The 15,331-nt window shown below is 34.7% G+C and overlaps 2 protein-coding genes across 2 annotated transcripts; one reads left to right on the top strand and one right to left on the bottom strand.

The window, feature by feature from the left end:
• Window positions 1-3,376: 3,376 nt before the first annotated feature.
• LOC146163601 (acetyl-coenzyme A transporter 1-like) lies at window positions 3,377-13,602 on the bottom strand. The gene is made up of 10 exons (XM_083382126.1): window positions 13,320-13,602; window positions 12,580-12,761; window positions 12,125-12,296; window positions 11,657-11,768; window positions 10,874-11,079; window positions 7,449-7,630; window positions 6,941-7,061; window positions 6,538-6,649; window positions 6,109-6,215; window positions 3,377-5,290 (listed from the first exon to the last, which is right to left on the bottom strand). Exons 1-10 carry the CDS (start codon window positions 13,587-13,589, stop codon window positions 5,129-5,131), a joined length of 1,626 nt encoding a protein of 541 aa, XP_083238252.1. The 5' UTR covers window positions 13,590-13,602; the 3' UTR covers window positions 3,377-5,128.
• LOC146163602 (phytanoyl-CoA dioxygenase domain-containing protein 1 homolog) lies at window positions 7,919-10,675 on the top strand. The gene is made up of 8 exons (XM_083382624.1): window positions 7,919-7,939; window positions 8,136-8,286; window positions 8,437-8,513; window positions 8,702-8,839; window positions 9,063-9,221; window positions 9,589-9,723; window positions 9,894-10,006; window positions 10,513-10,675. Exons 1-8 carry the CDS (start codon window positions 7,919-7,921, stop codon window positions 10,673-10,675), a joined length of 957 nt encoding a protein of 318 aa, XP_083238750.1.
• Window positions 13,603-15,331: the final 1,729 nt, after the last annotated feature.

Genomic DNA, 15,331 nt, shown 5'->3' with positions numbered 1-15,331 from the left:
CATAATTTCGGTAATTTTTGTTTGGTAATTTATATCATCGCACTTGATTTAATCTGCACGTTCCTGATCAGCAATATTCACGATCTCATAAAAAGTTTAGTCTCTTGGCTATGTGACTTTGCCATAGTTTTGCATAGAACAATGCGATTTAAGAAGTGACCCACGATGGTTATCACTGCGGCTACGTCCGTTTTAGACCACAAACGAATTGATAGCAATTGCTCACTATAAAAACACGACAAAACCAAAACGCCGCATGCACGACCAGGTAAACAGATTTTCGGCGTATGAAAACAAGTCCTAGTAATGCTCGAATTACGAACTGGTGCTGAGAGAAGTGATTAGCCGGCCATTTCCAAGTCTACATACGTCACGACTGTCAAGGCGTTCCGGCAAGGGAGGTTTTCAAAATATACAAAATCCCGCGCAGCGCATTGCGCAGATTGCCCTGCGAGATAGCGAAGCACTAATCGCTGCGAAATATAGTAGAAGAAATGCCTTTGGCAGGCAGTAGCAAGATAGTGCTAGGCAATAAGAACTGGCATTATCTTGTCAATCAGCTAGCATTTTGGAATTCGGTCCTAAATGCAGGACGAACACAGTTCATCTAAAGTAAGCGGAAAACAGAAGAAATATTATAAGTGAAACAAGGCAAACAAGGGAAATATATTCCTTTTGTGTGCAAGTAGAGTAAATTTCAAAAAAATGCATTAATAGGATACCGTTTATTGAAACTATTATACTTGGTTTGTATAGAGTGCTTTACTTGCATATAAACTAATTTTGTTTTTATTTATCTTTTGTGTGTTTAATACAATTTCTATGTTTGCTGTACATTAGAAACATTGTAAAAATAAAATAAGTGTAAATAAGTTATTTATTTTCAATATTGCCGTTTTTTGTGGAAGTATTTGTTCACCATTGTTAATCTTGTTTACGCTTGCAAAATTCACAAACAAAATCAATTTCAGGTCATTATTATTTTTGTGTAAAGTACAAAACATAAATAATTTACCAAAGACCTTCCTATCTCATTACCAACACTTACAAAAGCACAACGGATTCAGATTTTAAATAATAAAACTTCGATGGCATAATTTAGTCCCCTGGCTGTATTTGTTTGGCGGGCAGTAGCAAGCTGGCCTTGTGCAATAAGAACTGGCACAATCTTCTCAATCAGGTAACATTTTGATATTCAGTCCAAATATAAATCGAGTGGAAGAAGTCTGCTGAAGTTAGAAGAAATATTATGAGTTGAATAACGCCAACAAGGGAAATCTGTACGTCGTACGTAGAAGTATGGTAAATTTCAAATAATAACTTTATTAGGATACAGTTCATTTCTCGAAATAGCTTATTTTTTTTAGCGTCGTATAGACTTATAAAGCATATTTCACTTTCGAGTTAATGTGCTTTTATATTTTTCTTATTTTCATTGTTTTTTCGATATTAGAAAGAAATAGAAAATTTATTTTAAATATTGCCCTTTTCGTGAAATTTTTTTTTTTATTATTGTAAATATCCTTTTCCTTTTTTTATCATTCTGTGTTCAAATTTTTAAATTTGAGTTTTTTTTGGATAGGTTAGAGGACAAAAGCTAAATATCTTTAATAAATACATTTTTTCCTCATTATCAATCATGACAAAAACACCACGGATTTAGATTTCTATAGATAAACCTATACGATGATATAATTTAAAGCCGCAAGTCGTAAATACAAGGTGACAGTTTTTAAAGCTTAGTGATTTTAATCGCGGTTCAACAAAGGCGACCAATTAAAGTATTAAACCATCAGCAATGACGTAAGACAATGGCGGCTGTTGTAAAACTGTAGCTAAAGTCCACTTGTAATTTCCTCGAAAACCGCCAGTTACTTAGGTAAACCTGGGATGGTCGCTGACTGACTGCTGTTTAATCTCGGCAGAAAATGAAGGCGCTTTTATTATGCTGAGGTTTAACTAGCCTCAATTTAACAATGTGCGGGGGTAAACACTTTTCTAATTTAGGCTAATAGCGTCAACCTTTGTCGATAGGCCAGTTATTACGCATTCAGTTTCCGCCAATTTCCAGGTTCTCCAGCAAGAATTTAACAAAACATTAGGAACTTGTGATATCCTTCTCTAGTTTAATTTTACACTAAGCTGTAAAAAATATTTGATCGCAGTCAAGTCATTTGAAAGTTACCCCAAGCAAGTCAAGTCATTTATTTTGTGTAAACAACAAGTAAAGTTCAAGTCATTATAAGAGCAAGTTAACTTCAAGTCAAGACATTGACAAAAATAAAACGTTCAACTATTAAAATTTGTAAACTCACCCGTGTGTGAGCAATATCGTAACTAAACGATTTTAAGACGCAATATATTTGTTTTTCAAGCAAAAATTAAGATGAATAATAATCCAATTTTATCAAAAAACATTAAATAAAAAAAAACTAATTTCAAAATAAATTATTTGACACAATGACTTTAGTCAAAGTCAAGCAAATTGTCCGAAAGACTTAAATCAAGTCATTCGCCCAAAACAGTTGATTCAAGTTATTTTGCGCAAAAGACTAAAGTCAAGTGAAGTGATTTGAAAACAGTGACTTAAGTGCATCAAAGTCAAGTAATTACAACACTGGTAAATATTATTGGTTAGCTTGGTAGTATCTTTCTAAAGTTCTAAACCTATCAAAAATGAATTTTCGGACAGACTTTTACCGTTGGTGTTTTTTTATTAAGCTTTTTGAATTGCTTTGCACTCTTGAAATCTCCTGTTGCACAGACAAGCATGCTATTTACGAAAACTTATGTTTTCGTCTCCCACATATACAAAAGCAAACTTTCTTTGGCAAAGGTTGTTTGTTTGTTATTCTGGGCCCCTGAGTCACCAATCTCACCCCTTTATTAATTAACATTTTCAGGGGCTATTTTGCTTCGCGCTTCGCCAACTTGGACGCTGTTCACACCTGGGGAGGTTTTGACAATCACGTCGTATCACTGTTGTAAATAATTAATGGTGAGTATCGCAAGTAAAGCAGCACCGTGTCATTAAATGGAGTATTTTCGGAGAAAATAAAGGCCAAAAATTACGCATTGACGCACATTAGCGAGCGCTTGAGTTTTCCACACTGGTGTTTTGAAGGTTGCCCTTAATTATAGGTACACAGCTTGGGTATGGAACACAGTACACAGATAACTAAATTTTAAATAGGAAACCACACTCCTTACTTTCCACTATCATTCAATCCTTCTTCATATTATTTAAGTTGTTAAAGTAAGGACATTCGAAGTCGCTTTATGACCCTTTTATTCAATTCTCCTATAAAAAGAAAACAAAAACATTTTTCTGGCACAAAGCGTTTTCACCCTATGAAAATACACTGATTGTGTGAATATAAATAAACAATAAGGAAACATTTAAGTAAAACTTGGAGGTAATCTTTAGGGCAGCAGTTGGAATAGTGGACAAAAATAAAACCATTTTACAATGTATACTTTCTATAGCATAGTGTACGACAGAAACATGACTTAAATGGATTTCCATCGTGACTTATTATTAATGACTTAAATCGTAATATACAATTAAACGTAACTGGCGAGTAATCTAGAATGTAAAGTCCTGTTTTTGCAAGTGCAAATCACATGACCAAGCCCCCCCCCCCCCGCAAAAAAAAAACATGTTCAAAAAACCATTGATGCAAAACATGTTTACAGCAAAAACCCATTGATGCCACCTATAGCGCTAGTAGTTTACGCACAAAAAATAACGGAGACGAGACACGGAATCCCTAGCGCCACCGAGCGAATCTGTAAATAGCGTCAAAAATACGTGAAAACAATTTGAAAAATGTTCGGTACAATGTAAAGAGTGATTCTTATTAAAAATAAAAACAGTTTCCGTGACCGCACTGCAAACTATAAAACAGACCGCGCGTTTAACTCAATTTCGACACACTTCTATTAAATTCTAACTAGTGTTAATTAGTCGTCACTTGATTTAGCCAGACCTGCCAAAGAACGCAAAAGCAGTCGAAAAATATAAAGCGAAGCTTAAGAAGGGTGTGAAACGATCCAATGAAACTTACCCCTCAGCAGCCACAACTTTGCTTAAGCGCTGCAAATAATAAAAATGCAACAGAGTTGGACCTAGAATGAGTAATAACATTCTTCATTGCTATAGCGAGTCGAAAAACACTGGACACGCCTAGTACGTCTTTCATTTTTGCTACACAACGTTCATTTATTGCCTAGGCGGGGAAATCTTAAATTTAACACACTGCTGGAGTTGTGCAAATTCGCATGAGTCAGAGGGGGATTGTATAAAGTCGCAAAAATTGTTTAACTCTTTGTTCCGAATAGCGTTACTGGAATACTTGTGTAAATGGGGGTCTTTTATTTTTTAAGTCTATTTTTTGCACACGCTATACCTATTTAGTTTAAAGCAGCGCTTGGATTCAATAAAATATTTTATTTTTATAAGGGTATATTAATCCCATTTTATGAGGCTAATATGCATATTTTTGGACAATTCATTGCATATAACATATTATGTTGTCTTTGACATTGTTTCGCGATACTAGGATGCGAGTAAGGCATTCAAATTGTTACTAAGCACTGCTTTATAATAGCAAATCCTTTTGAAAAATGCGAAATAAACGAGAGAATAAACCACGATATGCCAAAAACATGTTTCGTAGACAGGCGTACAAGATATTATCCAACTATGAGCGCACGACGTTATTACTTTGTGTTTCTAAAACAAGGAAAAAAGTTTAAGCTAGGATGAAAAATGTTCATTTGCGACCACGAAAATTTGCTAAGCGAGGCTTAATTTAGATTAGTCGTTTTCAATTCGTAAAACTATTTCCTGGTGGATGACAGCCCTACTTGAAAGACAGCTTTTTTGTTACAGTAACCCTTTTGCGATTTTTGCAGAGTTAGTGACTAACAGTTAGTCATTTTTTAAGATTTTTTGATAGTTTAAAATGGTGGCAAGGCCAAAAAGGGCTTGCTCTGTAGGCCCGCATCTGAAAATACTGGTCTGCAGGAAAACTAAAATAAAGTCATACGGTAACTGCATATCAGCAAAAAAACAACCAAAAAAACAATCGAATAAACGCGCAAAAACAACGCCGTAGTTTTCTTATTACGTGGGACACTTCCAGCGTTCGGCGTCGAGGTCCTGCAGTTTCCTGGTGGCCCTCGACTTCCAGACAAGCCAGGCGATACCGAGGAACACGCACACGCCAACCTCGAGGTAGTAGCCGTCCACAGATATCTGGCAATCGCCGCCTGCCGTCACGCACGCCTGAGGAATAATCGGGGGTCAAATAGGGGTCAGCGGAAAAAAAACACAAGTCCACAAAAACCATAGTATGATATAAGGCTGTTTAGGTTTAGCCCAGGGACTGGGCGCTATATCGAGTTTAAAACTTGTTTAAACTTAACGCAGACCAAATAGGGATCAGCGGATAAAAATACAAGTCCACAATAACCATTGTAGGATATAAGGCTGATTAAGTTTGACCCGGGGGCTCGGTGCTATATTAAGTGTAAAACTTGTCGAAACTTAACGCAGGCTCATTGGGTATATTTTAGGTACGAAAAGTTTTACAAGTCTAAGTTTATGACTATAGACAGGGCAATACTATTGTTTTCCTATGACAATTTCTATGAATTACAAACAGCAGACTTTTCTTATTGCTACGCAGGGGTCAAATAAACACAAGTCCAAAATAACAATAGTCTGGTAATGGTTCCAAGGTTGTTTAAACTTAGGCCAAGGGTTGGGCGTTATACTTTTTTTTTTAACTACGAAAGGTTTAACAAGGTACCCTGACTAGCCAGGGTGACAATTTCTATGAATGGGGCAGAATTCCTTGATGCTACCTCATATTTTATTTCTGTCATTACAAATTATATAAAGCAAAAATTGAAAGGTTTATCTGAGTTTGGAACATTTGTGTCCTGAATTTTACAGTTGAAGCAAATTACTTGAATTTTAGGGTGTTTTTTTTTAAATAATTGCATATGACTTTGTATATTCAGCCATCTAAATCCCATGTTATTAGTTTTCACATTGGTACACTAATATAACCTAAAACTAAATATTATTATGACCCTTACCTCTTTGGTGGTCTTGGTGCAGTAAGTATACCCGCTTTTCCCACCCACGCAGTAGTTTGTAGTGAGGTCGTCGACGTACCACAGCGCTAGGGTGCTCGGCCAGTTACCTAAAATGCAAACCATCATGATAATATCAGTTATATATACAATAAACATATCTACTTTTTAAAATTCTATATTTGCAACATAACCGCAAATATTTTTTTGCAAAACTTGCATTGGGTGCACAAAAAATTGACAGTTAAAACTTAGGTTATACTATTTTTTCCAATCAAATTGTAAAACAATGATTAGTGCTCTGTTTATCTTGACCTAAATGATCAACCTGTTTGGACTAACAAAATATATCTTCGTGGGTAACATGGCTAATAAAATTACAACGTTTGGAGATTACCAGAACCTCATAACATAATTTATTTTAGTCTTTACCTCCTAGGTTAGACACGGTGTTGAGCAAAGTCATGTAGGTGCCACCTATCCTGGGATCACTGATTTTTGCATTGAACGCCATGATAGCGACGAACATACTGTACAATGCAACCTGAACAAAAAAAAAAACAATATTAGATCCTATGAAAAATTTAAAACTATACTACAAAATCATAACGAAAAGTGATAAACTTTAATTTGATACTTGATATATTCCATTGGTCAAAGCATATTACACAAAGAAATATATAAAACTATATATGTTTTTTCCCCGCGTAACGCAATTCAGCTGATTTAAGAATTGGCGTTTGTTATTTTACCACTACGTCTGTCCTGTCGAAGGATAATGGTTTAGCTTAGGTCAGAAGTGCTAGTTTAACTCAACTTTTTGACACTTGCTTACCTGATGAAAGCAGTAGGTAATGAGGATAAACACAAAATAGTAATATGGAAAACTTCCATCCTCCTGCTTAAAAGATGGAGTCCAATATACAACCAATGCAAGCCAAACAGTGAAAACAAGTCTGCACAAAATAAAAAAAGATCCATTTAAGTGAGTGTGCTGGTTGTTGATGTTAAATTGGCCCAGTTGTCAATGTTTAATTTTCTTCTAAACTCAATATATTTATCGTCAATCAATATTTTTAGTAGCAATTAATTTTTTTTAAATTAAATTTTCTTTACAGTATCCTTTTCAAAAGTTGAAATATTAAAACAAAAAACATTTTAACATCCTTAAAATATTTTTGTAGGTGTTTTTTAATTGTGATTTGTTGAACTTTTTTATATGAATTGAGCTTCTATTTTATTTTGATAACAAAGGGGGTTTAAAAAGTTATTGTAATATTTTAAAAAGGTAATTCGGATCTTGCTAAAAGACGAATCTGCTTTCCGCAATGTATTGCAATTACCTGTATTTAATCGCCTTCAGTAGAATGTCCAATGGCCTTGGACCAGAAGTGTATTTGGCAATAAATAGAGGTAGGACTATTTGCAGAGGAGTTAGTGGGATCGCAAGCAAGGCAAGACTCTCTTTATGCATTCCAGCTTCGATCAGCTTTAAACCAACAATGGATTCTGATGCAAAGCCAACCTAACAAAAAAAAAATTACGTTTTGTAAGTGGTAGAAAATGGATTTTTTATGCAACTTGAGCATATAAAAGAACCTAAATTAATACATGGCTTTATAGCTTAATATCATTTCTGTTTGTAACATGATTGCTGAATCTTCAAGGCTACTAATGTTGAAGCACCACATTGGGCGAGCTATGAACGTGCTTTTACATATTTACAAAAAGCAAACATTGTGTTGGTCCAAGTATAATAACAATTTGCAAGGCAGTCAGTCGACAATGTACACTGACAAGGAAAATCAGTGCAATGGAGATCTACAAAGAAAGGGTATGCAAAAAGTGTATGTTAATTGAAAATAGTTTTTTGTTGGGACAGTTTGTTTGTCAAGAATTTCTGTTGTGTATATGTTATACTTTTCTTATCATATAAATTATTGAAGTTAACACACAAAAGCCAAAAGATATAATTGCTCAGGAGTTTTTGGCGACAACATTAAAATAACAGAAAATGCTGTAATTTGTAGGATTTGCAAATAAACAGAACACCTTTTGTGGAGTCAAGTTCTGGTAATCCTGACTGGAGCACTGTGCATTTAGACACTGGGTTTTTTCCAGTTAACAAGCCGCTAGATCAGTTCAAACTAAGCAGACAGCAAATTGATCAGTACAATAGAGGTAAGTGTACAACATTGGCATCAAGAATTTGAGTTTAAAATGTGCATTCAACTTAAACTACTGTTGTTTTGTTGTACATAATTTAAGCCTTAAGGTTTATAAAGAAATGTTATCATAAAGTCACAAGTTGTTTCTCCAATTTTGTTGCAGATGGTTACTTGGCCCCAGTACCAGTATTAACTGACGAACAATGTGATCTTCTTTTGAATGACTATAAGCAATTTCTGGTGAGTAGTATTTTAGTAATTTTGCATTATATAAAGATTTAATTATTTATGAATAGCCAAAGGTGTGTGTTTAGATTGCAAATGTAGGCCTAATCAACTTGCATGGATTAAAAATTAATTTAAGATAGACTAGATACAATAATAAAAAAACAAGCGGAACTGACAGAAATTAGTTTTTTGGTTTGTAGGAGGGCGATGGGCATCCATTGTTTTATGAGTTTCACAAAAACCAAACTGGCGATGAAAACAATGTTTTGATGCATGCTCTTGGACATTGGAGAATCACAAGGGCATTTCACGACCTTGTTTTTCAACCAGCAATATGTGTAAGTCATTGTAAATTACAAACTAATACAGTAAAACATTATCAACTTTAATAATTATTTTATTTACTTTCGAACCGCATTTTTGACAACAAAACAATGAGATGTTAAGATGCTATACCAGCAATATTTCACTGGTTACTGCTTTAAAAAAAATAATGAAATCCACTAACTAAAACACGAGCAAATTATCAAAATGAATTATACTCAAATTATTTTAATTTAGGTGCCAGCTTCACAGATTATTTCCCCAGGAAGGGAATCAGCCAAAGTTAGGTTGTGGCATGATCAGCTCTTTGCAAAGCCCGCAAGGTTTGGTGGTTGTGTTGCATGGCACCAGGACTATAGTTATTGGACCAGGACCCAACCAATGGAACATCTCACAGTAAGTTCAACAAAAAAATGTAGACCTCGCAAGATATAATGGCATAATTTAAGGCACCCTTGTGTTCCAAATGAAAATGTTAAAGAAAGGAACCTTATCATTATTACAAATATTGCTAATTTAAATTGGGGGATACTGGCTTACTGCAAACAATTCTTTATAGGAAACTTGGTTTAAAAAAAAGATTAAAAAGATGTTTTCGCTTGTAGCCTAGTTAAAAAAAATTCAATTTAAAGCAAACTTAAACAAACTTTAGTTGGAACAATAGATTGAACTATATGGCATGGAAAGATACATTTATGACTTGAGATAATACCCCTACCAGGCAATCATTTTTGCACTAATCACTTCCTTTGTGTGCACTTAGATCCATGTGGCGTTAGACGAACAGACAGAAGAAAATGGTTGCATCCACTATATACCCGGTTCACACAAATGGACAAGGGATGGAAAACCATTGCCGGTTACAGATTTTAATTTCAAGGACATGGAATCAATAAAAGTTGGTTACCAAAGCAACTGTTGTGATATTACCTTTTTACAAACATATAAGTGAATTCCCCAATATAACCGCCATACCAATTCGGCGAGACATAAAGGATTTAAAAAAAAAACTTTAATGAAACAACACAGAAAATGGTTTTGTTAAAACTTGCTTTAAAACCCTTTTAGACAATACTGACTGAAGATGAACTGGCAAACTTTAAGCCAACAGCTTGTCCACTAAAAAGGGGAGAGGCGAGTTTCCATCACCCACTGTCAGTGCATGGATCTTTTCCTAACAGGTGCAACTAACCTACAACATATATACTGTAAAACAATTGTTGGCAGTGGTGTATTTTTTGTATTCTTTCTAAGGTAAATCGCATAGTAGTCATCAAGGTTAATTTCAGAAAAAAACGTAAAAATTTCCTTTTAAAATTTTATGGTAATGTAGAAATAAAACGCCAGCCTACCACTATCTTTGTTGTTGTGGAACAATCAGTTAGAAAAAAATCAAACTGAAGACCACATATTACTGAAATATTAGGTTGAAAAGATATTAAAGCATTTTAAACATTCTGTGCAGTGATTCTCAAATTGCATGCCGCGGCAAACCAGCGTGCCTAGAAAGATTCTTATGTGTGCTGTGAATCTCTAAATAAAAATAAGCTTGTAGACAAGCATGCAAATGTTAACAACATACTACTCAGAAGATAACTGATAATATTATTTTCAGGGGCGAAACTTTGTAAAGCACAACTGCTTTAAAAAAATGTAAAACACTGCTTTTATCAAATATATTTTATAGGTCTGACAGGCCCAGAAGAGCTGCTGTTGTAAATTACTTTGCTGATGGTGTGACATCTAATTACGATGGGTCTTTGCTCGATGGCACATTTCCAGTAAAAACTGGGCAGAAGTTAGAGGGACAGTTTTACCCCCTAATATATGACCCTAAGAGGCAACACTAAAACAAATCTAACAGGACGTTAGAAGTATAGAGCTTACAATACTATTGTGCAATAGTTTACAAGTTAAAAAAGTAGCCTGTTTAATTGTGTGATAAAAAAGGTGCGACTTAACTTTGGTTTTTGGATAACCAATCATCATTGTAATTTTGTAACACATAAAATAAACTAACATTAAAAAAAAATAGTAAGCAGTATTACCTTGATAGTTAGTAGGATAACAACATACTGCAGGACATTTGGAAGACGAATAATTTTCCACAGGAGTTTGTAGGCTGCCAATACACCCTTAGTTACGGCCGTGTCTTCTTCCCAACCTTCCTCCCGCCAAACTTCATTTTCTTTCTTGAGAATCATCACTAGCGTAGTGGTGACATAAAACACGATCGACCAGAAGAACATAAAGCCTGTGCGAAAAAAAGAAAATACTAATTTTTTCAGTTTTTCATGATTTAAACATAATGCAGTCTGGCACTGTAAAACCAAAAAACACCAATATCAGATTTTATATGTATATTGTATATACGTGGGACTGTGTACCCAGGCATACCAGTGTGCAATGAGAGGTTGTTGTGTCGCAGAACTTTGTGACATTTTTAAAAATCTGTAATATGTACTACCCTAGCCATGAAGTCAAGCATGCAAGACTTGAATGTACAGTTGTACACTATATGAGTACTAAAAAAATACTGATAACAATATTCTTTATATTGCCTAATCATCTTGCAAGGGTAATTGTCAAGGAAATACATATTGGAAAATAAAAGCTGGGCCCACAAATTTATTGTTTTTCTAATGCTTCACAAGCTACATAGTTGTACAGTTATTGATATAAACACAACCTTATAAAATAATTTGTATTTACTCTCTTCAAAGCCAATTTATGTGCACTCTATGCAGCTTGACAATATTTTGTACACTCTGTGCAGCTCCCCTATAAAATAGTAAAAATAAACGATGCGTTGTTTCCCATAACTAGTTTACCTGCAAGTGTAACGATTCCCTCATCTTGTGGGGAGAAGCGCAGGTACTTGTTGCAAAACTCAGCAGACTCAAGTGCAAGAAAAACAACATAGCCGAGGAAGTAACCAGCCGTCTAAATAAACACAAATACTAAATGTCAATAAGTTTACATGAATAAATTTTAACACACCAATTTCTTAAAAACACTAATTTATCCAGCTAACCTGGATAAATATTTTAATAAGTTTACAGGAATAAATTTTGACACACCAATTTATTAAAAACACTAATTTATCCAGCTAGTCTGGAAGGCAGTGTTGTAAACAAGTCTTTTTGAAATGACTCAAAAGTCCCAGGCAGGTAATTAGTAAAAATGATTTAGGTCGTCAAAGTATATTGTCGAGTAGTCAACTATAATGTCCCAGTTATCAGTTGCCAATTAAACTACTAAAAAACGTTTTGAACTATTGAATAAAAACTACTTCTTACCTGGCCCACAGAATTGCACGTAGAGGCAAGGCCCACATTTTTCCTCGACAACATAGTGAGTGCCCAGCCATCAACTGCGATGTCCTGGGTAGCAGCACAAAAGTTCAGAATGAAAAAACTGATTGTAAGGTTTAAAACGTCAGGTTCAGCCGCTGATAGGATTGAGTCCATCCTAAACAACAAAAACCAATGAGATGAGGGACTTTGGTAATATCACCATTGAAACATAATAATATAACCATATTATTATTAACTATCAATTGGCAATAGTAAATGCCGTATTCAATCAGGCAGTAATAAGGTTTAAAAATCAGTGAAAGATATTTGAAAACATTATTTTATCTAAAACTGGTTACTGTTATGTTCTATTAAAATTATATTATTGTGAAGACTGTGAGCACACTTTTACTGATAATTTAGGTTGCTTTTAAAACGTCAAGCATAAAAGGATTTACCTATATGAAAGGATCAACATGACAAAACCAATACAGTACTGAGTTGGCACCAGCCATGTTTTTCTTCTGCCAAATCTTGAGAAATAAGCCCCATCCACGATAGGTGCCCATAAGAGTTTGAGGCTGAACGGCCAGAACACAAAACTGAAGATGGCTTGCTGGTGATAGTCGACATGTTTACTCTAAAAGCACAATTACAAGTTTTTACCCCAAATTTAATATGCACCCTAATTTACTATGTTACACAAGCAAAATGGTCTTTTGACCCATAACCCCTGTTTATCAGTGGTGCACCTGAATATTCTGGTAGAGATACACTATACTTTCAAGACAAGGCAATTTGGTTCAGAATATTGTGATGTTACATTCATAAACCAATAGCCTTCATCTTTTTTTTAACACCCTTGTTTATTAATATATTTTACATTTGTAATATAGGTTAGTAATCACCACTTTAATATAAACAATACTAAAGTTAAAAACATTTTAATCATTTAGCAAAATTCGGGCGCTGTTCTAGAATCCTACCACATCCTACCACGTCCAGGGTTTTGTAATACTAACAATATTTTGGTTTGAATGAGAGTTTTGGGTTCGGGTGGGTCAAGTATTATATTAAATTTATTCTTACATATTTAAGCCTTCCTTGTAACTTCAACTATGATACCTTGTTTTGTTAAAGTGTTAAAATCAATGTGGTAGGATTCTAGACCAGCGCCAATAATCCTTAGACAATTTACCGCCAACAACATTGGTATGCTTCCAGCAAGACCAAGTGGGATTCCTTGCAGCACATACAAGAAAAGAAGCAGCAGAACACTTGATCGGTCTTCGTACCACCAACTAACGCTACTCCGATGAGCTTCTGCTGGTTGTATATTTCCGTCAAGCAGTGCTTCATTAACATCACCATAATTTTCTATACCTACGTCTAATGACGCTGATGATCCATTTCTTTTGCGTGTTCTCGTCTCCATTATACTGTTTTCTTTTCTGTCAGAATCGCTCATAAGTCACAATAACTACAAACTATATACAAGAGAAATTGTTTTGGTTAATTTAAGGAATGAATAAACTCTTATGTGCATTAAAGACTGATTGACAGAATAAACAAACAAAACAATGTGAACAAAGTAAACTCATGCTTTCCGGATAGCCTTTGCAAGTAAACCATTTAAGCTTAACAAATCTACAAAACAAAACATTTATTTCTGCAACTACCTACTGTAGGAAACCAATGTAAAGTATTTGCTTAACACATTGTTAACCATAATCAAAAATATATTACTAGTGCAGCCCAGTGCGATAATGTCAGGTGTTGTAATATGTCACTATTTTAAAATAACTGGATTTAGTTGAAGTCTTTTAGACAAATAACTTTGGTTGAAATAAGTGTTTTCAATATACAAAAACTTTAAAATTGGGTTATTTATCTTCAGTTTAGCACATAAAACAATTTGCTTGCTATAAGTTGCGTTTTTTATTTAGTAATTTCTCTTAATAGGACAAGTTGAACAATTTACCAAAATAGAAAGAGTTTAACGAAAAAGAATGAGCCTACAGTACCTCTACCAGCAAGATAGGGCGAGTTTAACAAAATGACTTGATTTGGCAACTGATAATGACTTCGTCTTTTGGCAACTGACTTTGCCAACAAGCCCATTAAAAAAACTTGATGGCGCTGGTCTAAAATCCTACCATAATGATTAAATCAACGCACAATATTTGGGTTAGGGTGCGAGTTAGCGTTTGGGTGAGGGTGGGTCAAGTATTATTATATTTAATACTTTACCCACCCTAATCCAAAATGCTAACCCGCACCCTAACCCAAATATTGTGCACTGTGGTAGGATTCTAGACCAGCGCCAACTTGATTACAACATTGGTACAGTCCTAACCTGTTCTTATCAAATAAAGTAATTAAAAAGGTAAACAATTGCACGTTGTTCAACTGCTACTATCAGCTTTCACTAGTAGTTATGCTGAATCACGTTAAATATGCTGACCAATCAAACACAATATGCGACGTGTCGCGTTGTCTCCTAATATAAGAATTTCGTGCGCTGTCGCAAGTTGTGTGTTAATTAAATATGAGATATCGACATGTCTAAAAAAAACGACCAAGACGGAAAAATACAGCGGAAACAGACAGGCCACTGTACAAAGCGATCGCATTAGACCAGGGGTTCTTAAACCATTTTCCCTTATTACCTATTTCTGCCCAGATCAAAGTCCCATCAATGATACTATAATATAGTATCATTGGTCCCATTACCCAAAATCTAATTTTAGTTATTTTGTCATAATAAAAATACATAGAATACGAAATTAGCTCGATAAAAGATAAGCTATTTTTTGTAGACAAGTCTAAGTAAGAATTTCATTAATTTGACAAATATTTTCTTGGCAAAAGTGATTCAAATCAGCAAAAACTTAGGTCAGCCATTTATTTCACTAAACCTGTTACACATCGTTCACAAATTTGTCAAACATAACACAACCTAAAACAGAAATTGAGATACTCACTGTGTCACACACCACGTCACTTAATTTTTGTTACGCCGGTGTCTCAAAATACTATATTTCGAAACGGTAAAACTGATAGTCGAGGCTTGTGTTGTGACAGGAGGTTACGTCAAACTTACGTCACAGCGCAACGTGGTTCAGCGACGCACAAAGGTTGTCGTAATGTTTAACAAATATATTTTGTGCACATTGAAAATAGACACCAGTAGCCTACAGCTCCTATTTG

Source organism: Ascidiella aspersa, chromosome 2, assembly GCF_963924565.1.
Source record: "Ascidiella aspersa chromosome 2, kaAscAspe10.2, whole genome shotgun sequence".
Classification (NCBI taxonomy): Eukaryota; Metazoa; Chordata; class Ascidiacea; order Phlebobranchia; family Ascidiidae; genus Ascidiella; species Ascidiella aspersa.
This window is presented reverse-complemented; position numbering and strand designations above follow the sequence as displayed.